General features: G+C 43.2%; 1 protein-coding gene across 9 annotated transcripts in view; it reads right to left on the bottom strand.

Annotated features, from left to right (window-relative positions):
• DHX57 (DExH-box helicase 57) overlaps positions 1–26491 on the bottom strand; it is a 473349-nt gene that overhangs the window by 355161 nt on the left and 91697 nt on the right. For all 9 annotated transcript variants that reach the window (XM_029594371.1, XM_029594374.1, XM_029594373.1 and 6 more), the window contains one exon: positions 318–1129. In XM_029594371.1, the coding sequence (XP_029450231.1) occupies positions 318–1129 (812 nt within the window). The remainder of the gene's footprint in view (positions 1–317; positions 1130–26491) is intronic.

Raw genomic sequence — 26491 nt, 5'->3', positions numbered from 1 at the left:
GGAGTTAAGGATGCTGCAGAGGCAGTATTCAGAGCCCCTTAAGGGAGGGGGAAATCTTTGCAACAGCACAACAGTAATACAGGTGAGAGTCAGGGTGCATATGTACTTGGCTCCAAAAAATGGCTACACGGTCTATGGCCTCCTACCAAGGGCTACTGTCACAATGGTCGAGTTATAGAAGGAAGAGAGAATGGAATTAAAAAAACAGGGGAAAGACCCAGGTGACAGCCTGGAGGCTTATGGTATCATAGCCCTAGTTTGGGCAGGTCCTAATTGAGTTAGAAGGAAAAATAATTAGTAAAGCCCATGTTTCATACCTTCTGGCAGGCGAGTAGAACTGAATGACTTTTCAGGAGCTGCCGGTTTACCAGTGGCTGCTGCAGACCTGGAGGTAGAAGCTGATGAGACAAGGCATAAAGCAGGCACACTATACTTGTGATGGGTTTTATCAAGTAACTTAAATATTTCTTCTTCATCCTCCAAGCAGGCTAACAAAGCATAGACAACAGGTTCACATGTCTCTGCAGCCATCAAAGCCTTTCCATAAAGGAACTCTGCAATGTGCAGGCGGCAAGCCAGAGGAAGATTTTCATTGATGGAGTGAAATGCAATAAGTGGTGCCTGGCATGGGTACTTGTTACCTTCTGGGAATCGAATTTCAAGTTCATAAAAAAAAGATACATCTTTGTTAGGTCGTAGATGAGAGTCGTCTTTTAAGTTCTGTGCTTCTTTTGGTATGTCATGCTTGAATTTACACCTCAAGCCAAACCTACAACTCCCTTGAAGATAAAATCTGCAGATGTCTCTTGGGATCTCTTTAACATTATCCCTCTTGTGGGTCTTACTCAGTTTATTAGTTAAATATTCAAGCTCCAAACCAATGGTCCAAACTCTATTTGGAATTCTTTCGACGAATTTGTCTCCACAAATTGAACTAAGTGCAAAAGCTTCCTCTTGCCTGCGTTCCATGCATTCTTCCATAGGGACATTAGCCGTTCTCCCCAGACTTTTCATCTTCTCTCCATAGGTTTCTGAAAAGCATTGCTGCAGCAAGTGCTCCAAAGATATTCCAACATCACAATCGCAGACCTTCAGAACAGAAAGGCAGCGTTCCTTCTCAAAGCCATACCTATAGCAGAAGAAGGAGACATTTAAGCAACGATTATGTTACACTTTTATGCTACAGGTGTCACATATAGCCTTCCTATAAATATCAGGTGTGTTTGTACTCTGTAACCACAGACCTTACATCACCCCAAATACTTGTAATAAATTTTAGTTTGACCAAGTAGTGTTACATTACATATAATACCCCTGGCTTCATGCTCATGCTGCCTCTAGAGCTTAAGAACATAAGAAATGCCATGCTGGGTCAGACCAAGTTCCGGCGTAAGTTCCTGCTCTCTGTACACCGACGTGATATCTCTGATGAGCGGCGGTATATAAAAAACTATAAATAAATAAATAAAATAAATAAATATATTTCCTATGATTTGTTTTAAAATCAACATCCAAGGACAGCAGGATGCCAGTCCTCATATACAGGTAACATGATTCAATGGAGCCCAGCAAAGATGTCAAAATTTCTAGAACTTTGTCGGAGTCTCACTTGGCATGCCTATAGCATACTAATGTACCACGCATCCACATGGTCTCTCTTCAGTGACTTTTTAGCAAAGAATGAAATTAAATGTTGGAAAAAACAACTTCACAGGAAGGTAGGAGGGTTTCATGAGGACCAAAATCTTGCTGTCCTCTAAGAGCACCTGTAACAGGTAAACTAATCTTTCTCTGAAATCAAGTAGGATGGTAGTCCCCAACTACAGGCTCCCAATGTAAAAAGAGACAACAAAACCGCAGTGCTTGTTCACCTTGGTGAGAATGTGGCCTGGGAAAAAATGTGGAAGAACAACTGACTGGTTAAGATGAAATTCCAACATTGTCTTAGGCAAGACCACCCTGTCATGGAAAAACTTTGTATAAAGGTGGATAAGTTACTAGAGTCTGAAACTCACTGACACTGTGCGCCAAAGTGACTGGCGCCAAAAATATAGCCTTCCAGGTCAGGTACTTCAGGTCACAGGAGTGCAGTGGCTCAAAGGGAACTTTCATCAACTGGACAAAACAATGTTGACATAGCTCTTATTAGTTAAAAACAGGATACTGATATACTGGAAAAGTGATGAGCTGCCATCCTTTATGTGCTGGAGGGAGCTTATGTTATATTCTGCACAACATGAGTAGCTGAGAAAATATAATAGCATCTTTTGTTTGAAAGCCTTGGCCAACCTGAAGGGATATTTTCATTTGTGTGACTTTAGCTTCTTTAAATATGCTATTGAAATGCCAATTTGAGATTAGGGGTGCAACACTGGGGTTGTCTTATGAGGATGTGTGTAAGTGGGTGTTAATAGTGGGAATGAATGTGATGAGGGTGGAGGGGGAGCAGGAATAATGAAAGTATATTACAGCAAAAATTAAAATGAAGTTACTATGGAATAGAGTAAAAGTTGAACTGTTCTGGTTTTTTGTACATAATGTGTGTTCTTTTTCATGTTATATTCATTCTAAGTGCATCTGTACCTTTTCCTGGTGACTTTATTAAACAGATTATTAAGAGAACAAAAAAAATGTTTAGGCTCTATGATACAGCAGGTGGTCTGATGGGAGGTTTTAAATGAAGCAAAGCCCACATGAAATGTGCAACTAAAAGGCTGTACAGAGAGGGCTTACCTTCTAATTAGTGATGGTATGTGTCAATTGATCGAAGATGGATCCTTACCGATCTAATCTTTAGATTATCTTCTACAGTTATTTGATGCCAAGCAGTTTTTTTGTGGAGTAGGAGAAAGGATCTAAGGGTTGCTCACACCACAATGTAAACCTTCTCCACTTCAATCCACAGGAAACAGTGGTATAGTCAGAATTTATTTTTTTTGGGTGGGCACAAGGTTAACATGGGTGGGCTATAGGCATGCACATCTGAGACCTACTAGTTGTATTGTCATATAGTGCACCCTATGATGGCTTTCTAAGTAGTTTGCAACAGCCATTATGCATGAAACTTTAAAATACTTTACCTCTATTTCAAGCACTTAGCAGCATTAAAAATTCCTTAACTGTATTTGTTTTATATTTATTGCAGTTTATAAATGCACAAGTATATCATGTAAAAAGCAAAGAAAACAATCAGCTCCAATCACTCATACAATAAAACAAAAATGTATATATTTTCATGAATCCTATTTGCAGAAAGCCAGAAATCATCATAACTACAATAAAATGCAATCAAATCATCAGAACAGGTGCAGAACAGAGCTAGGACAATTCACATTACAACTAACATTAAAAAAAAATAAAATCAAATTCTGGTGTCACCACAGCAAAAAATATCCATCCACTGCTATTTTGTGAAGTAACACAAACTCCTGCAAAGAAAGACATCTAGATCCTTGCCATACCATACAATCACAGTACTGACTCTCAGGATTCAAACAAAAGCAGCAATGCAAATACTACATCAGGTCCTAGAACATTAATATATCAACTACTGGAGTAATAGAACAAGCTGGATTACTACAGAGAAACTACACACTAGCAGAAATACTGCACTTCAGTCACACACACACAGGCAAAACAGAGACTGACCTTTACCTAATTAATTTATTTATTTAAAATCTTTTCTATACCGTCGTTAAGCGGCGCCATCACAACGGTTTACAATATGGCACAAAAACTGTGTGTTAGATCCAGTATCTGGAATTCTAAACTCTTAAACAGGTGCCGTTAATTTACTGTAACAGTTTCATAATAAAAATATAATGTGGTGAGTGTTATAAGTCATGTCCAGTTTCTTTTTAATCGGTTATGATATATCGTACTCCTTTATTTTGGTTCTTTGTTGTTTGAAAAGAAAGAATAGTTTTAGGATAAAGTAATGAGAGGCACACACTTAAAGAGACAGGTATGTGAGTGTGAGCTAGGCTAACTACAACCAAAATTTCCCTGTTTTTCTGCTCTCAGTTCTCTTTGTGGTATGCTTGCTTAAATAGCCATGTTTTTAAACTTTTTTTTAAAGGTTTTGATGTTACTTTGTAGTCTGATTTCTAATGGCATATTGTTCCATATTGTGGGTCCTGCTAGAGATAGGGCCCTAACCCTTACCTGTGTTAGTCTGGCCATCTTTACTGAGGGAATAGTTAGCAGTGCTTTGTTTGCTGATTTCAAATTTCTGTGGGGGGTATGAACACGTAGGGCTGTGTTCAGCCACTCCGCTTTTTCGTCGTGTATTAATTTATGTATGGTGCATAAAGTCTTGAATTGTATTCTTTGTTCAACGGGTAACCAGTGTAGTTCTATTAAGGTTTCGGTGATATGATCTCTTTTGCTTTTTCCTGTTAAAAGTCTTGCCGCTGTGTTTTGGAGTATCTGTAGTGGTCTTATTGTGGTGTATGGTAGGCCCAGTAGTAGAGCGTTACAGTAGTCAGTACTGGCAAAGATTAAGGCTTGTAGTACTGATCGGAAGTTGGTGGGTGTCAGTAGTGGTTTTAGTCTTCTCAGAGTCATAAGTTTTGCATATCCTTCTCTTACTTTTAGAGATACATGTTGTTTCATACTTAATTCTGGATCTATTATCACTCCCAGGTTTCGTACTTTCTCTGCTAGTTGTATTTTTTGGTTTTTTAATGTAATTGGGTTCTGAGTTATCGTTAAGTTTTTTCGTTCTAGATGTAAGAATTTGGTTTTCTCTATGTTGATCACTAGTTCCATTTGGTTTAGAAGTTGTTTTATTATATCTAGGTGGCAAACTCAAACGCTAATGTCCCAGGAATTCAAAATAATATATGAATGTGAATTCACAACATCATATTAAATACTTGTGATGAAAGACCTCATACAAGGCATACATCGATCAATGCTAGTTAGCACCAAAGTATACCAACAGTATAATCATGGGTCTGTGATATAAAAATCAACTTTTTTCATACATATCAGCGTGTGATTTGTTCGGAATTACACATATCCACTTTACTACAATATATCAAATCTGAGATGATCCCTCGTGGGCTCCGATGGAACATTGAGCCCTCTATTTATGGAGACGACGAGGAATTTGTAAAGAAGTGGATAGCGATCTTGAATAAGTGCTCTCTCGATATTATGTTGCTGATCGTAGAAACTACCACCAAGATTTCTCTATCTTTGAAAACAACTTTTGAGGACATTAAAAGTGCATTACAGTCCTCTGAAAAGTTAGAGGTATACGATCAGAAATTCCATGAATTCAATCAAGCCATGGATAAATTTCGAGGAGAAATACGGCAGGCTAAAATAACCAAGTTCAAGAGAGATGAAAAAGACTATGCAGCAGGGACCATCTTTACATGGCAACGCCGCCAAACTTCCAAACCGCGCAAAGTGGCCTTTGCTGATTCTTCCTCTGGTTCTGATGAGGATAATACAGAGATGCAGCAATCTATACCATCAGAGATGAGATTTAACAACTATCGATCCTCTAACAGACGTTCTGGCCGACGTTTTTTTCGCCAACGCGGGACCAATTGGTCAGATACGGGCGGCCGCCCTCAGACTCGCTCGCAGAGCAACCCACCGTAGTCAATATTTCCATACAGCAGCTGTCAACATCACAATTGTCTCTACTTGAGAAGGGTTTGTCTTTCGTGCCGTTTTATCGGTACGATGCTTTTTTGACCAGACGTGATCTTTATCAATTTTTTCGGAAAATACAGTTGAGGTTATTTTTTTCCACTCAACCTCCCACCCTCGACGATTCCCTTGTATTTCCTAAATCTTATTGGCTTCCTCCGGGTCCTGTGGATCCCCATGTGAAAACGTTCATTGACTTAGTTTTGAGCGATTTAACGCACGTTGAACAACACGCAGAACAGTTGCGATTTAATCTTTCGTTTGATCAACACAAGGCTCTCATTGAATTAAAGAAGACCTCTTCATTGATTATAAAACAAGCTGACAAGGGCGGTGCCACTGTTATTATGGATGAATCTTTTTACACTACATCGGTATTAGAACATATATCTAATACAGATAATTATACAGTGCTTCCTGACGATCCTGGCCCTGAATTGCTTCGGCGCATCGAGGAGATGGCTGAGGATGGTTTTGCTTCGGGTTTTCTCTCAAAGAAAGAATTTTCTTTTCTAATTAATAAGTGTTACAGATCTCCTGTTATTTACATTTACCTAAAATTCACAAACATATGACCCAACCTCCATGCAGACCCATCGTAAGCACGATTGGGTCCCTTTTGGAACCCCTGTCAATCTTTGTGGATAAATTCCTTCAGCCACTTATTCCCAACATGTCTTGATATGTGAAAGATACTAAAACCATGCTTTCAAGGTTGGATTCTATCCGGATTTCCAGTCCATGCATTTTGGTAACGTTGGATATTAAAGCCCTTTACACTAGCATACCTCAAGATGCGGCTCTTAGGATCCTTGAGCAAGCCTTGGACACTCGTCCCCGTCCTCACCGAGTACCTACCACCTTCCTCGTTATGCTAGCGAGAATTGCCTTATGTGACAATTATTTTTTGTTTGATGACCGTTTTTATAATCAAACACATGGAATAGCCATGGGGGCGACCATGGCCCCCAGCATCGCGAATCTATACATGGCTAATTTCGAGGAACATTTTTTATATCCAGCCCCTTTTTTTGTTCATGTTTCTAATTGGACCCGCTATATTGATGATATTTTCTTTTTGTGGCACAATGACGTTCCCTTGTTAAATGATTTTTTACAATGGTTGAACACGCTGGATTCTAACCTTACTTTCACTATGCAATATCATCAATTCCAGATTCCTTTCTTGGACATTCATATTCGACTGGTTGATGATCATTTTGTCACCACCATATATAAGAAACCGTCCGATCGAAACACCATGCTACATTTTTCTAGCTTCCATGCTTATAGTTTGAAGAAGAGCTTACCCATCGGACAGTTCCTACGCCTACGGCGATTATGTTCAGATAAAGTTGAATTTTCCAAACAAGCTCAACTTTTAGCGTCTAGATTACTGCATCGGGGTTACCCTATCTCAGTTATTAAAAGGGCTCTTAAACGGGCCACTAATGCAGAGCGGGAATGGCTCCTTCTGGAATCTGCAGATGCCATGTCAGATCCACCACTGGTATCCACAATCAGATTTTCCACCAAGTCCCAGGAGATTGCATCAATCATACGTAACCATTGGTATGTACTCCATACCCATGAAGCATTCAAAGATGCTCCCTTGATTGCTTACAGTAGGGGCAAGAATCTACGGGATCTACTAACTCACGCTTTGACCCATACGGATCTCTCTACACAACCTGAAGAACCGGTAGGACACTGGGCTTGTGGCAAATGCACTATGTGCTCCCAATCTCTAGACGGTACCACATGGACTGATAATGCTGGTTTGATCCACACAGCCCGTTTTCACTCAGATTGCAATACATCACACGTTATATACTTAATTGTGTGTCCTTGCACTAAATTCTATGTGGGGAGAACAAAGCGCTCTATCCGTACGAGACTCATTGAACATCGGAGTTGTCTGAACACAGGCAAAATCAATGCCCCCATTGTTCAACATTGTGTAGATATGCAACATCTCTTCGGCGATTTAAGGTGGCGTGTCATCGATCGGATACAAATGACGAAAAGAGGGGGTGATTTTCAAAAGATCCTCAACTTTTATGAGCAACGCTGGATTTTTGATCTGAATTGTATGCACCCAGATGGCCTTAATGCAGCCATAGAATGGTATTCGCTGCTATGAATCACCTAGCTATGTATCTCCTAGCAACGGCTGACGTCATTTCCTGGGTGTACCTTTCGTCCTATTGGTCTGTTACATCTTGAAAAAGAGCGCGAAAGCGGCCCCTCTGGTAGAGGAGAAACATTACCAGCTGTAGTATGCAACTACCGCACTGTCACGTTAGTACCTATGTTATGCAGGGATTTAATGTTGGCGATTACTTTTTCAAAACGCTGTCACAAACAATTTTTGTATTTACAGAGATTTCCAGCCCTTGAAGAAGGCTTGTGAAGCCGAAACGCGGTCCGTGTCGGGCTTGGCTTTGGATATGACCTCACGACCATGTTTCTTGGCGTTCCTCAACTCCATTAAGTTAAGTGCTATTAAGCAGAATGAAATACGGGTCTAAAATGGGCCACACACTCACTTGAGCAAAAAAAATTGAAAAAAAGTTGATTTTTATATCACAGACCCATGATTATACTGTTGGTATACTTTGGTGCTAACTAGCATTGATCGATGTATGCCTTGTATGAGGTCTTTCATCACAAGTATTTAATATGATGTTGTGAATTCACATTCATATATTATTTTGAATTCCTGGGACATTAGCGTTTGAGTTTGCCATTTAGTTGAGCCGCTATCCCCGCCCTATAATTAGTGCTATAAGTGTTTAGTATTTTATTATATCTAGGTACATGTTTGCTAAGTTTAATGTTTTTTCAATTGTGTCGTCGATTGGGAGTATTAACTGAATGTCATCTGCGTAGATATAGTGTGATATTCCGAGGCCTGCCAGTAGGTGACATAAAGGCAGCATATATATGTTGAACAGCGTGGCAGATAGGGCAGATCCCTGTGGAACTCCTGTTAGAAGGTTTATTTTCTCTGACATAACTTCTTTGATTTGTACTTGGAAGTATCTTTTATTTAGGTAAGATTTGAACCACTTGATTGTTGTTTAACTTAGTCCTATTTCTTCTAATCTATTTATCAATATATTATGGTTTACTGTGTCAAATGCTGCTGATAGGTCAAGCATTACTAAGATGTATTGTTTACCGTTGTCAAATCCTCTCATGATGTTGTCCGTTAGTGCAAGTAGTAGTGTTTCTGTGCTGAAATTTTGCGGAAGACGTGTTGTGAGGGGTATAGTCTGTTATTGTTCTCTAAGTGTTCTGCTAGCTGTTTTTGTATGGTTTTTTCTATTAATTTTGCAATTAGGGGTAGGTTTGATACTGGTCTGTAATTGCTCAGGATTAGGTAGTCACTGTTTCTTTTCTTTAGAATTGGTTTTACTATTGCTCCTTTTAGGGAGTCTGGCATGTTTTCTTCTTTTAGTGATAAGTTAATAATCTTTGGGGAGATTATGTTTGCTACTTTTTTAAATTCTACGGTTGGAATTGTGTCCTGTGCATGCGGGGCTGGGTTTACTTTTTTTTAGCATTGTCTCCACTTCTATTTCTGATATTTAATCGAAATTTTCCCATTGTTTAACGTCTCTTTTCTGCATGTTGATTTTTTGTTTAGTTATAGTAGGAATTTCTAATATATTTCTAATATAGAAATATTTCTAATATAGAAATAAGACTACAAATTAGAAACTGAAACATGCAGATAAAATCAAAATAGAAATCCTGAGAAAGTAGACTCTGAACAGTGGAATACTGAAGAAAGAGCAAAAAAGAAAAATATAAGAAATGCACATTCCCAAAGATGGCATATTCAAATTGCTAAAATCTAAAAATAATTTTTTTTTCACTTTTGTCATCTGATCTTTGTATTTTTCTAATCAGTTGGTCCTGGTTTCTCTTTCCCATGTCGCACATTTCCTAATTCCTTTTCAGTGTCTCTCTTCTCCTACTGTCTTCTTCCCTTCCTCCCTCACACTCACACACAAGTTCTCACTCTCATATGCTCTCCCCCCCCTACACAAGCTCACATTCTCTACACACACACACTCACAAGCTCTCACTCCCCCCAGGCTCACATTCTTATGCACACACACACAGCCACACACACACAAACACATGCACACACAGACGCACACAAACAGGCTCTCACTCATTCACACATATATACACGTTCACACACACCTCATGGTCTACCTTTATCAGGCTGTGGTAAGATGAGCTCCACCATGGCTCAGAGGGCCTCCTGCTATCTTTGGGCCTTAAGGCCCACCAGTCTTCCTGCTTGGGGGGAGGGAGCGGAAGCTGTGCACAGGCGTGCTCAGCTTTGGCTCCCTCCCCAACCCAAGCAGAAAGCTTGGTGGGCTCTATGGCAGCAGGCAAGGCTATGGGCCGCCGGCAGAGCCTAACCAGCCAGCAGCTGAGGCCTCTCCACCCATGCACACCCAGTCACGCTGGAACCAGCCTTGCAGCTCCAGCCTCTTTCCCGTCGCAGGGATGGGATCCTACGATGGCATTGCTCTAATAGGCCTCTTCCGATTGGGTGGTCCTGCGTCCAAATTGGGTGGGCAACTGCCCACCCATGGCTAAGCCACTGATAAGTTTCCACTAGAATGTCCTTTCTTGAAGCCAAAAGAACATGAGACATCCACCAAGAGATCAAGATGTTGCAAAAATCAACCTTTCAACATCTAAGCAGTGAGTGATAAGGGCTTGAGATTGAGATGGCACAACCTACCGTGATCCTGAGAGATGAGATCTGAAGAAATCCCCAGCCGATTGTTCCCCGGATGGACATCTCCTGTAAGAGACTGGTGCGCATCCCCAGCACATGTAGAGGGTGAGCTCCTTGCCACGGGACTGCTTAGGGTGGTTCTCAGTAGATGCTGAACTGTTCCAACCCCCAATACTATGCAATGGAGACCAATGCCGATGCTTTTTTGGCTTCCCTCAATACTTGGCACAGTCTTCCGTGATGCAGAAGTCAAAGAGAATAAATCAGACACCCTCTTTGAACAGGAGTCTGACAATATCTCCAGTTCCCCTACCAGCCAACAAAGTCTAGGGAACTGCTGGCACCCCTCACCCCCAAGCCACCCTGATGCCGATGGCTCATCAGTGCAGCACTCCAGGGTCCTTTGATATTGATGTCTCAGATGCTAATCAAATCGGACTTCCAGTGCCCAAACAGATGTTCCATGATAGCCAAATCGGGACAGTTACCCTTTTGGGGGTCATTTCTCCACACTTGCGGCATACATGGATGACAAATGCTGCCTTCAAAAACAGGATACATTATTATGGTTCTGCTACATCAAGGGTTCTTCTGGAACCCGCAGGAAATATATGCGTGAAAAAAAAAAAAAAAAAAAAAAAGGAAGGGACATAAAACTGATCTCTATGGTGGCAATGTGTCGATTATGCCACACCCTGGGGAACAGCAGTGAACAGAAACTTAAGAAAAATGCCGAAAAACTTTACCCAGGGAACTACGAGGGATGAGACTCATCACTCCATGATGAACAGCCAAAGCTAATAAAAAATTAATGAAAAACTATACAATACTTCAGAAAAAGAGAGAGTCATGAACCATGACCTAAGGGCTCCACAGAAACCCCAAATGGACGTCTGGTATAACATGCTGTGGGCATGCCCCGTGAAGCTCAGTGAAAGTTCTAGAAAATGAGTTTTTCTATGCCAGGCAATGTCACCCATATATGAGGATTGCCATCCTGTCCGGATTCTCAGTCTACAGCAGATAGTGGATATACCTGCAATTAATTAAGTTGACTTAGATAATAACCACCGCTATTACTAGCAACGGTAACATGGAATAGACTTAGATTTTGGGTACTTGCCAGGTTCTTATAGCCTGGATTGGCCACTGTTGGAAACAGGATTCTGGGCTTTATGGACCCTTAGTCTGACCCAGTATGGCATGTTCTTATACATTTCCCTATGGAGGATTGCCTGTGAGCAAGAAAGTAAAGATAAAAAGAAAGAAGTGCAAAAGGAGACATCAGGAAGACAAGGTGTATATATAGAACCACTTGCCTCCTGAGAAGATACTGTTCGGTCCCTCCCTCAGTAGAGTGCCTTAGTCTGGTGGTCTTGTGTGGTGAGGACTTAAATTAAATTATCAGTTGCAGACCGAAAAGGCTCGGCAGTGAAGGATTTCACCCTCTCCCCCTACAGCCAGGACCTGTTCCTGCTCTCAGCTGGAGAGGGCTGAGCTCAGGTAAAAAAAGGGTTTTTTTGGGGGTTTTTTTAATAAAGTAAAACTGGAGAAAGTCAGCATGGCTTTATCCAAGGCAAGTCTTGCCTCACAAATCTGCTTCACTTTTTTGAAGGAGTTAATAAACATGTGGCTAAAGGTGAACCGGTAGATGTAGTTTACTTGGATTTTCAAAAGGCATTTGACAAAGTTCCTCATGAGAGGCTTCTAGGAAAAGTAAGTAGTCATGGGATAGGTGGTGATGGCCTTTCGTGGATTACAAACTAGCTAAAAAACAGGAAACAGATTAAATGGACAATTTTCTCAGTGGAAGGGAGTGGGCAGTGGAGTGCCGCAGGGATCTGTATTGGGACCCTTACTTTTCAATATATTTATAAATGATCTGGAAAGAAATACGATGAGTGAGGTAATCAAATTTACAGATGATACAAAATTGTTCAGAGTAGTTAAATCACAAGCAGATTGTGATAAATTGCAGGAAGACCTTGTGAGACTGGAAAATTGGGCATCAAAATGGCAGATGGAATTTAATGTGGATAAGTGCAAGGTGATGCATATAGGAAAAAATAACCCATGCTATAGTTACACAATGTTAGGTTCCATATTAGGTGCTACCACCCAAGAAAGAGATCTAGGCGTCATAGTGGATAACACATTGAGATCATCGGTTCAGTGTGCTGCGGCAGTCAAAAAAGCAAACAGAATGTTGGGAATTATTAGAAAGGGAATGGTGAATAAAACAGAAAATGTCATAATGCCTCTGTATCGCTCCTTGAATACTGTGTAGGATTCTGGTCGCCGCATCTCAATAAAGATATAGTTGCGATGGACAGAGAAGGGCAACCAAAATGATAAGGGGAATGGAACAGCTCCCCTATGAGGAAAGACTAAAGAGGTTAGGACTTTTCAGCTTAGAGAAGAGAGGGCTGAGGGGGGATATGATAGAGGTCTTTAAAATCATGAGAGGTCTAGAATGGGTAAATGTGAACCAGTTATTTACTCTTTCAGATAACGGAAAGACTAGTGGGCACTCCATGAAGTTAGCATGTGGCATAATTAAAACTAAATTGGAGAAAGTTAGTTTTCACTCAATGCACTCATAAAACTCTGGAATTTGTTGCCAGAGGATGTGGTTAGTGCAGTTAGTGTAGCTGTGTTTAAAAAAAGATTGGATATGTTCTTGGAGGAGAAGTCCATTACCTGCTATTAAGTTTACTTTATAAAATAGCCACTGCTATTACTAGCAACAGTAACACGGAATAGACTTACTTTTTGGGTACTTGCCAGGTTCTTATGGCCTGGATTGGCCACTGTTGGAAACCGGATGCTGGGGTTGATGGACTCTTGGTCTGACCCAATATGGCATGTTCTTATGAGTTTTTCTACAGGGTCTGTTTCCTCAGCGTTCAGCCTTCCCACTCACATCTCTGGGGAGTTCTGTGATGTGTGGAGGTAGTTCAAGCACAGTGGGTTGAGCAGCCGTTTGGCTAGGCCCCGCTTTCAGGCTTCTCCCTTTTTAGTACATAGTGCGCCGCGAGAGTGATTTCACGCGCTTTCACTATGCTACATCAGTGCGCTTCGGCACGCCTCTATTGTGCATCCATTATCGACTGTGTGTCCAAACTTTGGGAATCCTAGCCTTTTGGATACACACCTTGGGCACATAACTGGGCATGCATATACCTGAATGCCCAGTTTTGGCATCTAGTTTGGGCAAGCATACTATGCGCATTTACCTGGATGTATATTTTTTGTGCGTCCATTTTAAGCACAAGTACCTGACCGCACTTTTTGTGCGTCTAGCTGGGCATGTGCCTGTACCTGACTGAGCACCTTACGATCATGGTGCCTGTGGCGAAGAAGTCTACATGCTTATCTATGTGTGCTGAATGGCACATAAGGCGATACAGCCGGAGCTTTCTTTAAGTCTGTGTCAGCACTGCCTGGATTGCTCATCGGGATTAACCTCCTGATTTTGCAGACGATGATCCATCTCTTTTGTCTGAGGGGAGGGGGACAGAGGGCAACATGATTGTAGGGTCCTCCCCTTTGGTTCATCCACAGGCCCACTCAGCAGAAACTCGCTCTCAGGACAGACCTATCTTCCTTTTCCTGGATGGAATTCTTCCAGGCATTACAGGTATTTCTACAAGGGCGGTCTTCTGAGTTGACTATACCTACAGGTTTAGGTCCATGCGCTCAGAGTTCTTCGGTGCCTGCCGCCACTTTTAAGCACCGTAACGTGGCGTGGCCTGACAAGGCTCGAATGCAGGTGGATCAAGATGACAAATGATGATGGTGGTGGCTCTCTTGTGGAATAAAGGGAGATTCCCCCAGATTTGGAACCACATAGAAATTCTTTTCTTTCACAGAGATGAGCTGCCAAGCTTGATCTCTCAGACACTGAAGAACCTCGGAGTGGCTAGAGCTGACTCCTCAAAGAGTACAGAAAGAGGATCCCATTGTTGTCACCCTATGCAAGACCTCATGTTTTTTTCCCCTCCTTGATGCGATTCAGGAGTTGATTGATTGGAATGGAGTTTGCCAGAGGTGTCCTTCAAAAGGGGGGAGGGGGCCCGCAACTTGGCGGGTTTATATCCCTTGGATCCACAGGCCAGAAAGCAGTTGCATTTCCTTAAGGTGGATGCTTTGGTCTGTTCTGTCACGAAATGAACCACCATCGCAATAGAGGGAGATGCAGCTCTTAAGGAAACTCAGGATAGGAGAATTGAGGCTATCCTAAATCAAGCCTTTGAGGCGGTGGCAATGAACTTGCAAATTGCATCTTGGTAGCTTGAGTCCCCTTACGTCTTTCTCAAGAATCTGGCAGCACCACGTCAGATAGCGGGCCTATATTAGAACCAGGGACTACCTTCTTAGCTGGTTTGCACAGCCACCAGAGGTGTTTTTGTTATAGTGGCTAGACAACAGCTGTGGCTGCGCAACTGGTCGGCAGATACTATTTCAAAATCCAATCTTCTAAGTTGTCCTTCAAGGGTTTGTTACTATTTGGCAGTGAGTTGGAGAAAACAGCAAATAAATGGGGGAAAACCAGGTCCATAACTTGCTAGAGGACAAAAAGCCAGTTTCCAGGACTTTTCGAGGAAGTAGCGCCTCTCGCGACTACCAGCGTTTTCGGCCTTATAGGGGAAGTTCTTCCCAGAGAGCCGGTGCCTTCGCTGATCTCAGTCCTTGTCCCCCAAAGGCCTGGAAAGGATGCAGGCTTCAGAACTGGAGCCCCTCAATCTTCTCAATGAAGATTTGTGGGCTCACCTGTTGATGCAGGAGATAAAACAAGAAAGGCATGCACCTATCATGGGTGGGTCCAGATTACTTTGGATCAATGGGTCCTCAAAGTGGTTTGGGACGGATATGCTCTGGAATTTCTTCACATTCCTTCACATGCCTGATATCTCCATGCAACTCTCCTCAGAAGAGTGCAGAAGTGGACGCTACATTACAAAGTCTGTTGGACCTGAAAGCGGCAATGCCTGTTCCCAAGCTGCAGCAAAATACAGGCAATTAGCAAATGTTGCTTACCTGTAACAGGTGTTCTCACAGGACAGCAGGATGTTAGTCCTCACATATGGGTGACGTCAGTGGACGGAGCCCTGTTACGGAAAACTTTTCTGTCAAAGTTTCTATAAAGCTTTGACTGACACTGGCACACTGAGTGCACTGAGCATGCTCAGCCTGCAATTATCCTTGTGACCACAGGTATCTCCCCCTCAGTCTCGTCTTATAGCAAAAAGCGGAAGCAAAACTAAAATAATAAAATGTATGTAGACCCAACTCCGCAGGGTGGCGGGTGGGTTTCGTGAGGACTAACATCCTGCTATCCTGTGAGAACACCTGTTACAGGTGAGCAACATTTGCTAATTGCCTGTATTTTGCTGCAGTTTGGGAACAGGAATTGCTGCTTTCAGGTCCAACATACTTTGTAATGTTTGCTTTCTCACAGGACAAGCAAGATGGTAGTCCTCACATATGGGTGAGTACCGAGCTGAGGATGCCAGAGTGCACCAAATGCACCCAAAGATGTGCAAACGGTGCAACGACGGGGGTGGAATTTGGTAAGGAGGGCATCCTGAAACCCTTAACGGGTTGGTGGGAGGATGTTGGGTAGTTAAACTGAAAAGAAGATGAGTAGACGGACTGGCCAAACATGGAAGCATGCTGGCCAGGCTTATCTAAGCAATAATGGGCTGCGAAGGTATGGAGAGAGCTCCAGGTTGCAGCCTTACAAATATGTACAAGCGGCACCGGCCGAAGGTGAGCTATTGAGGCTGGTACGGCCCTAACAGAGTGTGGTTACACACGGTGTTGTAGTGAAAGGCCTGCTTGTTGGTAAGAAAAAGATACAGACCGTCAATTAGGAGGAAAAGGTCTGTTTGCCCACTGGAACTCGTAGCTTGGCTTTTGCCACAGAAGGAAAAAGAGTTAGGTATAATTCCTATGGAGTGTAGTGCGGTCTAGATAGAATGCACGTGCACTTTTACAGTCCAAGGAGTGGAAAACTCTCTCGCTCTGGTGAGAGAGAGGTATTGGGAAAAAATTGGCAAAGTATATTCCGAGTAAGGTGAGATGCTGCGTCTACCTTAAGAAGGATATGAAATTGAATATGTAAGACCACTCGGTCACGGAGGAACGCAGGGTCAGGTGAGTATGTAACAAAATGTAGAACTCACTGACCCTGTTGGCAGAAGTGATGACTACGAGGGAAAGAATTTCCCATGCCAGACTGTTAAGCGAGAGGAATGGCAAGGCTCGAACAGGGAACGTATGAGCCTTGTAAGCACTAAATATAGGCCCCATTCCGTAACCAGTAAAAATAGAGGCGGCTGACTCAGAAGGGGTTGAACCGTTAATGGGGTATCCCCACTCCCAAGTGGTACGCCAGTTGGAACCGAGGTGTACCCATGTGGAGGATGTCTTGGGGAGCAGAATCCGAGGGAGTAAGAGAAAAGAGTGGTGTATGCGCCATGTGGTAAATCATGCCATTTTGAATGGTAAGATTTATGTGTGGAAGGTTTTTGTGACGCTACCAGTACACCTGGGAACATCAGTGAGTCCATGATATGAGACTGACCTGTGAGAAGGCGAATTGGTTACTGGTGTGATAGATTGAGAAGTATGGGAAAGCATACTGGTCTCGGCCAGGACGTGGGTCTGAGAAACAGCGAACCCCGACCCGGTGCATCATAATAAGCGTGCTGGCTTTGAGAGGCATTGAAAGAGACACGTAAGAGGCCTTTGTTCAGGCAAAGGCATCCATGGGAATGCATTCGACACATGTGTAGGGAGTAGAATCTGTCCACCATATGTTTCGATTCAGACGCAGAGGGCAAGGTCGGTTGACCTCAGCGCTAGAAGATTTTTCTTGCTACACATGTAGTCCGAGACCATCCGAGAGGATGGAAACCTACATGGAGAAGGTCTGCTAGTGCATTCAGTAAGTCTGTTAGATAAGTGGCCCAGGGATGCATGGAGTGAGCAAGGGCCAAGGATAGAGCTGCACAGCTTCCTAGCAGAGCAGCTAAGAGGTTGTGCATGCTTGTGTGTTGGAAATACCACATTGTCACTATGTTGTCTGTCTGTATGCACAAATGTTTATTGCAGAGGCAGTATTGTAAGGCATAAAGGCATAACTCATGGCTCGAAGCTCCAGGAAGTTGATGTGAAACTCTGTATGGAGTGGAATAGACACATATTGGGTTGAGAAGATGTTAGTTCGAACTCTGCAACCCTGAGTAAATGCGAGCATGAGCAGGGCCAGCCTAGGTTTTGGTTCTAGATCTGCAATATGGATCAGGGACGAAAGCGATTGAACAGCTTAGATCCACTGATAATTGAAATTTCACTGAATCTTACTCATAGCAAATCTGGACCCTTGAGTAAAGTGCATGGTGAAAAAATCCCGTGGCCCAGCAATGAAAGAATTGTGGGGCTGAGGTTATGTTGTATGCGCGCAGAGACATATAGGAATTTGTCAGAATGTCTGCACGGTTGTTGGACAGGAAGTTCGTTGTGACTGTGGTGTCCAGAACTGTTCTATATGGGATTTATGGTAGGTAACAGCAATCCCAGGTAGTAGATTTATAGTGAGTCGTGAAGAAAATAGAGCTCCTTGCTTGGATTGACTGTTGCAGCTGTCCATGCAAGGAAAAGCGTGAATGATGTTCTACTCCGTAGAGAAACAGCAGTCACTGCTAGTGATTTAATGAAATACCCAAGTTGCCGAAGCTGGAGCAACCGGCAGAGCTTGGGATTGTAATATTGTTGACTCACCATGAAGCACATAGAAAGATTAGAGGAGAGAGGCAACCTACTTACCTGTCCCTTCTGAAGACAGTTGATATTTCTGAGGTCCAGGATGGGCAGAGTGTAACTACGTTCTATTGAAAAAAAGAATAGTGAGATTAAAACTCCACAACCCCCCTGCGCTTTGTAGAGTCCGGGGGACTGTACCCTGAACCTTGATACCAAGTGGGGTGGCCACTCTGATATCCGGCAAGTTGAGAGACCAGGAGGTGTCCAACTGGCGGGGCTGATGTAATCTGGATATCATGTAATCTCCCACGGGAGCGTGAGTGGTAAAAGTCTTACCCGCATTTCTGTGTGCTCTACAAGAAAACGTCGAGACCTGTCGCCAGGCCTCGAGGTGGATTTGCAATTGAGGCAGTGTTTGCTGGATCTTGTGTCTAGCAGATCAGCGAATGCATTTGGGATTTCGGTCCTTAATTAGAAACCAGAAGCCAGAGTATTAATCAGTACAGAGTCCTGTTGCTGACAACGGGAGGATGTCCTGATGCAATCCCAAATGATTGGTAGAGAGGTTCTCTTGGTATTGTGTCCGACATAGCTGGCAATAGCGATGTGTGTCACTAATACGGTTCTTGGAAGACAAGACGATCTAGAACCTTTTGAACCATATGGCCTGATTTAGAGAACAGGTTTCAATGGGATTGTCGCTGAAGCGGGATTAGAGTACTTACCATCTGTCGTGGATCGCAGAAGGACGAGCCGGTGAAGATTGATGGCTCAGTGGATTTCAGAGGCATCGAGGGACAGCCTGAAGGACGTAAACATCCGACTCAACTCTGTAACCTGGTATGGTAGCGCAGGTATAGAGGAGAGAGGCTGAGCGCGTCTGGCGCTACCAGAGTAATTTGTGGAGGGTCAGATCCCCGCACCAGTGTCGGTGGGGAACACCTCTGGACTCATGAACCCAGCCCTCTTTGCAGCAGCTCGATGTATCGTGACGCCAGTGCAGAATTCCTCGGAACTCGGTCCGGTCATTCTGGAGCACCGAGGACTGCCAGCACTATGTGGAACAGTGGCAGTGGCAGTAGCGATGTTGCTCGGCCCGGGCATTCTCCAGCACCGAGTAGGATAGCACCAATGTCTTGGATGGAGTCAGTGGTGGTCACCATACCAGTGATAATGAGTGCCACGGTGCTCGGCCCGGTCTTTCCCCAGCGCCGAGGTGGATGCCCTCGCTGTCTTGGATGGCGAATGATGACGGAGTGTCAACATGCCTGCACTGCTCCTGGCACTATGTAGTGTCGTAGGCTGACACAGGGCTTTAGTTAAGAACCCAAAGCATGGAGCACTGTGTTTAGGAGAGGGCATTGCGTGTAGGTGCTATGTCAGTATTGACGGTATCGATGGTGGCATAGAAGCGGCCTCGAGAGTATTGTCAAAAATATAGATGAAAAAACATCGATGGCCCAGGCAGAGCAACGATAACAGTGACGGAGGCACAGACTGCATCACATAGGTATCGATGGAAACGATGTGGCATCGAAGAATTGAGTAGACATCGATGGCATCGGGAAATTGATCCTGGCATTGACGGAATCGATGGCCACATCGATAGGAACGAGGACACCGATGGAAACGACGTGGGCGTCAACTGCATCGACGGCTTGGCCACGGGCATTGATATCACTGACTCTGGCGTCGACCCAGGCATCAATGGAACCAATGATGGCACCGACACCAAGGTGTGCATCGATGGCATCGATGGAAAAATCAGCGCCATGGATGAAAACATTGATGGCACTGAAAGAATCGATGTGGGGATCGATTGCATCGACGGACCATGGAGGGAGGGGTGTCGATGGCATCGAAAAAGGCAGGACGGCCTGGATGGGGGTACCAGTAGCAATGGGGGCATCGACTGCACGAAGGTACCGAGGTATGAATTCAACAGAGGCCCTGGCGGCAATGGTAACCGTGGAAGTCCCTATCCCACTAGAGCTAATAACCAGGCAGAGGGTCACAGGAGGACACTCGCAGGCTATGTGGGGCTAACTGTGAAAACATAGGGAGAGGGAAGGCCGCAATTTGGTTGGTAGGCCGGGGAAACCGTAGTGAGGTGACAGGAACAGACCAAAAAACAGGGCATAGCTTTCACAGAGCGTAGATTAAATGTACGCGAAGGGAGACCCGTGCAGAGAAAAAGCGTTCATGAAGTAAAAGTTTAAGTGTTTCCGTCAGGAAAAATTATGAGAATTTCTCAGAGAACTCCTAACCACTATGCTTACTGCAGAGCGGAAAAAAGAAGACTGAGGGGAGACACCTGTGGTTACAGGGATAATTGCAGGCTGATCATGCTCAGTACACTCAATGTGCCAGTGTCAGTCAAAGCTTTATAGAAAGCTTGACAGAAAAGTTTTCTGTAACAGGGCTCTGTCCACTGACGTCACCCATATGGGAGGACTACCATCCTGCTTGTCCTTTGAGAACATTCCATTAATTTTGTCACGCCCAAGAAGGGTCTTTTCAAGCCATACCAGTGGTATAGCAAAGGGGGGCCAGGCGCCAGTCTGTAGGGAGCACCCAGTGGGGGCAGAAGAGGCCCACGGCCGCCGGAAGAGCCAATTACACTTGGCGGCAGAAGAGAAGGCCCACAGCCGCCTAGAGCAGAGGGGCGCCAGCAGCAGTCAGTTGGGATGTTCTGGACCGCAAGGGAAGATACTTGCAGCCGCCGGTGGACCCAATCCCACCAGTGGCAAAAAACAGGAAGAGAGAATAATAGAAGGACTAGGGGACACTCCATGAAGTTAGCATGTGGCACATTAAAAACTAATCTGAGAAAGTTCTTTTTCACTCAACACAATTAAACTCTGGAATTTGTTGCCAGGAGATGTGGTTAGTGCAGTTAGTGTAGCTGGGTTTAAAAAAGGATTGGATAAGTTATTGGAGGAGAAGCCCATTTCCTGCAATTAATTAAGCCGTCTTAAAAAATTGCCACTGCTATTATTAGCATCAGTAGCATGGGATAGATTTAGTTTTATATAGAAACATAGAAACATAGAAATGACGGCAGAAGAAGACCAAATGGCCCATCTAGTCTGCCCAGCAAGCTTCACACATATTTTCTCTCATACTTATCTGTTTCTCTTAGCTCTTGGTTCTATTTCCCTTCCACCCCCACCTTTAATGTAGAGAGCAGTGATGGAGCTGCATCCAAGTGAAATATCTAGCTTGATTCGTTAGGGGTAGTAGCCGCTGCAATAAGCAAGCTGCACCCATGCTTATTTGTTTTACCCAGACTATGTTATTAGCCCTTATTGGTTGTTTTTCTTCTCCCCTGCCGTTGAAGCAGGGAGCTATGCTGGATATGCGTGACGTATAAGTCTTCTCCCATGCCGTTGAAGCAGAGAGCCATGCTGGATGTGCATCGAAAGTGAAGTATCAGGCACATTTGGTTTGGGGTAGTAACCGCCGTAACAAGCCAGCTACTCCCCGCTTTGTGAGTGCGAACCCTCTTTTCTTCTCCCCTGCCGTTGAAGCAGAGAGCTCTGCTGGATGTGTGAAGTATCAGTTTTTCTTCTCCCCTGCCGTTGAATCAGAGAACTTTGCTGTATATGCATTGAAAGTGAAGTATCAGGCTTATTTGATTTGGGGTAGTAACCGCCGTAACAAGCCGTTACTTGTTACTTGTTACTTGCCGGGTTCTTATGGCCTGGATTGGCCACTGTTGGAAACAGGATGCTGGGCTTGATGGACCCTTGGGTCTGACAGTATGGCGTGTTCTTATATTCTTAGAGGATGTGTTTAGTGTAGTTAGTGTAGCTGAGTTTAAAAAAGGTTTGGATAAGTTCTTGGGAGGAGAAGTCCATTAACTGCTATTAATCAAGATGCCTTATGGAATAGCCACTGCTATTACTGGTATCAGTAGCATGGGATCTACTTAGTGTTTGGGTTCTTGCCAGGTACTTGTAGCCTGGATTGGCCACTGTTGGAAACAGGATGCTGGGCTTGATGGACCCTTGGTCTGACCCAGTATGGCAATTTCTTATGTTCTTATGTGAGGGCTGCCATCTTGCTTGTCCTAGGAGAATATCATAATGCCTCTACTGATCCATGGTGTGACCACATCTTGAGTACTGTGTGCAATTCTGGTCACCCCATCTCAAAAAACAAATAAAGTGGCATTAGAAAGGGTATAGAGAAGGAAGACCAAAAATGATAAAGGATATGGAATGGATCCTTTATGAAGAGAAGTTAAATAAGTTAAGGCTCTTCATCTTGGAGAAGAAGCAACACAGCAGATATGATAAAGGCAATCATGAGTTGGGTAATACAGGTAGATAGGGGATTATTTAACCTGTCAAATGTATTAAAACTAGGTGTATTATACAGGGACAGATAATGTGAAAAATCTCAGTGTTATGAGGCTAGTTAGGCCCCCGAAGAATTGAACCACTGACTAAGCTGTATAAATAGTGAATATATCCATTCAGGATTTGTTAAGCATTTCAGCATCTCTTTTCTGTTAAATTCTCTGTCTTCTCAGAAACTTAAACCATTGAATTGTGTGCGCTAGTGGTGAATCTCTGAGGCCCTCAGGAAACCCATAGATCGCATTCCACTGACCTTTTTGAGCCAGCAGCTGGCAGGGACCCTCTCCCTAGGGCTGGAATGCATGGAAAAAGAAAGGATATGCAGCATGATTTATGACTGAATAATCACAGGAAAAAAATCAAAGAATGAGATTTTCTATATAAACCACCTCACAAGACAAATGCCTTTGTATTGGTAGTAATGGACATGCTAAATCCAGCGCTGAGTCCCTGGAGTTGCTGATTTACAGTTGAGATTCATGGGACAATCTCAGGAAAGTGAGCAGATTTGATCTTGCGCTGTAAATAAATATATATATATTCTTTAGTTTTGATTTACTTATTCTATGCATATACTTTCTTGTATCTTATCTTCTATACATTTGTATTTTACCCTTGTTACATTACACCTTATTTATGTACCTTGCAATAATTAATCCTAGATTTTATACACACAATTTACTGGGACAATAAATTGTGAAAATCAGCTAAGTATAGTGTGAAGATATTTTCTGTTTGCATCTGTGGGAATTAAGAAAGCCACCTAATGAACTTTACCGCTTCCCAGCCATTATACCAGGGGACACTAGGAAACTAACAGATTTAAAACAAATTGGAGAAATTATCAAGCTATGGAATTTGTATTCAAAAGACATGGCCAAGGCATTTAATATAGTTGGGTTTAAAAAGGGGTTGGTCAAGTTCCTGGAGAAAAAATCCATAAACCAATATTAGCCAAATAGATTTGGGAATACTACCACTTCTCTAGGAATCAGTAATAAGGAATGGATTTCTTTGGGTTCTGCCAGGTATTTGTAACCCAGTCAAAAACAGGTTGCTAGGCTTGATAAACTTTTGATCTGACCCAGCTTGGCATTTCTTATGTTCTTATGAGTGCACCTTCACCTTGGGCTGTGTTTTCATCCGCTAACCAGAGCTTGAGTGTGGCATTGAACTAAGCAGATCACCGTACAGCCACACTTTCAAATTAACAACTGAGACCCTGGAAAGCAGATAAGAAGGACACAGCCTAAAGTAATGCTCCTCAACTTCCTCAATGCCTCCTGATCAGTGCTGCAGGGGGAGAAATCAGCCAGGGAGGGAGTCAGAATGCACCACAGAATAACTGCCACCTCCCCAATCCAGCCCCTGGTCTCCCACAGGTACCAGTAAACGACATGCGAAGGGGCATATTTCATGGCCCTTCCCATGTCCACAGCATTGTGGGAGACCAGGGGCTCTGCTTATCCCTCTACATTATATACAAATAAGATCACCTGCAATCATAAAAGTTTATTGTATGATTTTCCAACTAAAGAGCTCAAAGAGGGTTACAATAAGTTAAAATGTTCATTAACAATTAAGAAGTGTTTCATCAGCATGAATAATTGTGATACTATATCAGGGTATTAACTAAATAAGCACAATAGGTAAAAGTAAAAAGATGCATCAGATCAACAACTGAAGAGGCAGAATGAGGTACATGTATTAAATAAGGCTATACAGAGTTTTGGATTCTATCAAGATAAGGAGGACTGGAGGCTAGGAAGCTGACATTCCACCTGTTTATAAGCAAGTCTCCTCCAGACCATGCTTGCTAAATTTACTGAAATCCGATTTAGCCATTTTTCTCATGCAACAGGTTGAAAAAATGCTCAATCATATGAATCAGAGGGACAAAAAGGGGAACAAAGTCAAAGTCAATTTACATAAAGCAGTGATATAGCTGTGTCAAGCTTCAAAGAAAAGCCAGTAAGGTCAAACACGAAACAACAACAAGGCTTTATTATAATCTTAGAAATAAAGGTAATCAAAAATTTGGAGGAGATACCTTCCAAAGCTACATTTCTTTCATCAGGTTAAAACAAAATGAAGTGTCAAGTTTCCAAGCATGGACTATAGATTGGCTTGACTACACTGCCAGCTACAAGGAATAAGTAATATTTGGCTGGAGGTCAAGCTTGTGTGACTAAGAGACTGGATGGGCAAAACAGCCCTAAGTTACTTTGCAGAAGTTAAAGTATCCCACCACTATAACCTTTGAGAAAAGGTAGTTTTTTTCAAAATGCACATTTTGAAATAAAATAACTGCTTTACCTAGATGTTTCAAATTTCTTAGGTACGTTTGGAGATGCATATTGTTAGATTATAATTTGTTTTAATTTTGGTTTGAGCTGCTAGGTGGGTAAATGTTCACTGAATATAACAAGTGACAGGTACATCTGTCAAAGAGGAGAAGAATCTGATACAAATTTATTAATCTGAAGTAGACATTTCATATACAAAAAAAAAAAAGTTAAATTAACAAGTTAAGACAAAAAACAAACACTAAAATGATATTCCCGAGTAAAGATCAAGCTTACTGTATGCACGTTCCTATGGGAAAAATAGATCCAAGTCGTACCACAGGCAATGCCACTGGATCTGCCATGTACTGTACACAAAAGTCTCATATTTATTTTATTGTGGATATTTGAAAACCCAACTGGCTGTGAGGAACCTAGCACAGGTCTGGGAAGCCCTGTCTAAGACTTTCTAGGATCCTATCCTCTCTCAGTTCCACCGCCACCGTCACCATAACCCTGAAAAAAGTTCTGGGTGCAGAGGCCAAACCAAACAGTTGATGCTCTAGCCAGATGGGAATATGCAGGTACGCCTCTGACAAATCCAGAGACATCAGAAACTCCCGACTGTATCACTGAGCACAAGATTTCCATGCAAAAATGAGTCACACGCAAATGACGGTTGACCCCATTGAGATCCAGGATGGGGCAAAAAGAGCCCTCTTTCTTGGACACAATGAAATAAATGGAATATCGGCCTGCATTTTCTAGAGACATGGGCACTGGGACCATAGCCCCCAGACTGAGTCAAATTACACTTCACTGCCTGTATCTTCTGCAGAGAGTTGCAGGGAGGCACCATGAATACATCCCGAGGAACACTGCAAAACTCCAGCGCATAGTCATCTCATCTCCAGAACCTACTGGTCTGATGTGATTTCGACCCATCTCCAATAAAAAAGAGACGACCCCCTATCTCCTGCTCCCAGGGGTGGGTCGGCACACCTTCCTTGAGAGGCTCAGGGGGTTCCACTATCCGAGCCTGCACCCTGCCTGGGATGAAAGGACTGAGACCTACCCAAAGATCAAGCCCTCTGAAAATTCGCTCCTCTGCAGGGTCGAAAATGTTTATATCCCCTAGTACGGCCTCTCATGCTGAAGGAGCATGGCATCTAATTTCCTACCCTCTGGCAAATGAGGAACCTGGTATTAACCCCCACTTATTGGATGTTTTCTTCAGTTTGCTTCTGAACAGTGAGCCTTTAAAAGGCAGCTTCATAAGGTTAGACTTGGAGATTGCATCAGCTGACCAATTTCTCGTCCATAGCTGACGCTTGGCTGCTAATTACCAAAGCCACCACTCTGACTGAAGTGTGGACTAAATCACAGCCCACATCTGCCAAAAAGGCAACTGCTGGTTCCATCACTGCCCTGGCATTCACACCACAATCAATCAACCTTCTGAGAGAGAAGCAAACAAGAGCAAGCCAGCAGGGAACAACAAGTAGCTATCTGCAAATTCACTTCCATTGCTTCAAAGGCCTGCTTAAGAGGTTGGCCTCAATTCTATCACGAGCATCCTTCAAGGCTGCTTCCCCTTCTAGGGGAATAGTCGTCCACTTAGTAACAGCACACACAAG

This window comes from Rhinatrema bivittatum, chromosome 3, assembly GCF_901001135.1.
Source record: "Rhinatrema bivittatum chromosome 3, aRhiBiv1.1, whole genome shotgun sequence".
In the NCBI taxonomy this organism is placed as follows: domain Eukaryota; kingdom Metazoa; phylum Chordata; class Amphibia; order Gymnophiona; family Rhinatrematidae; genus Rhinatrema; species Rhinatrema bivittatum.
This window is presented reverse-complemented; position numbering and strand designations above follow the sequence as displayed.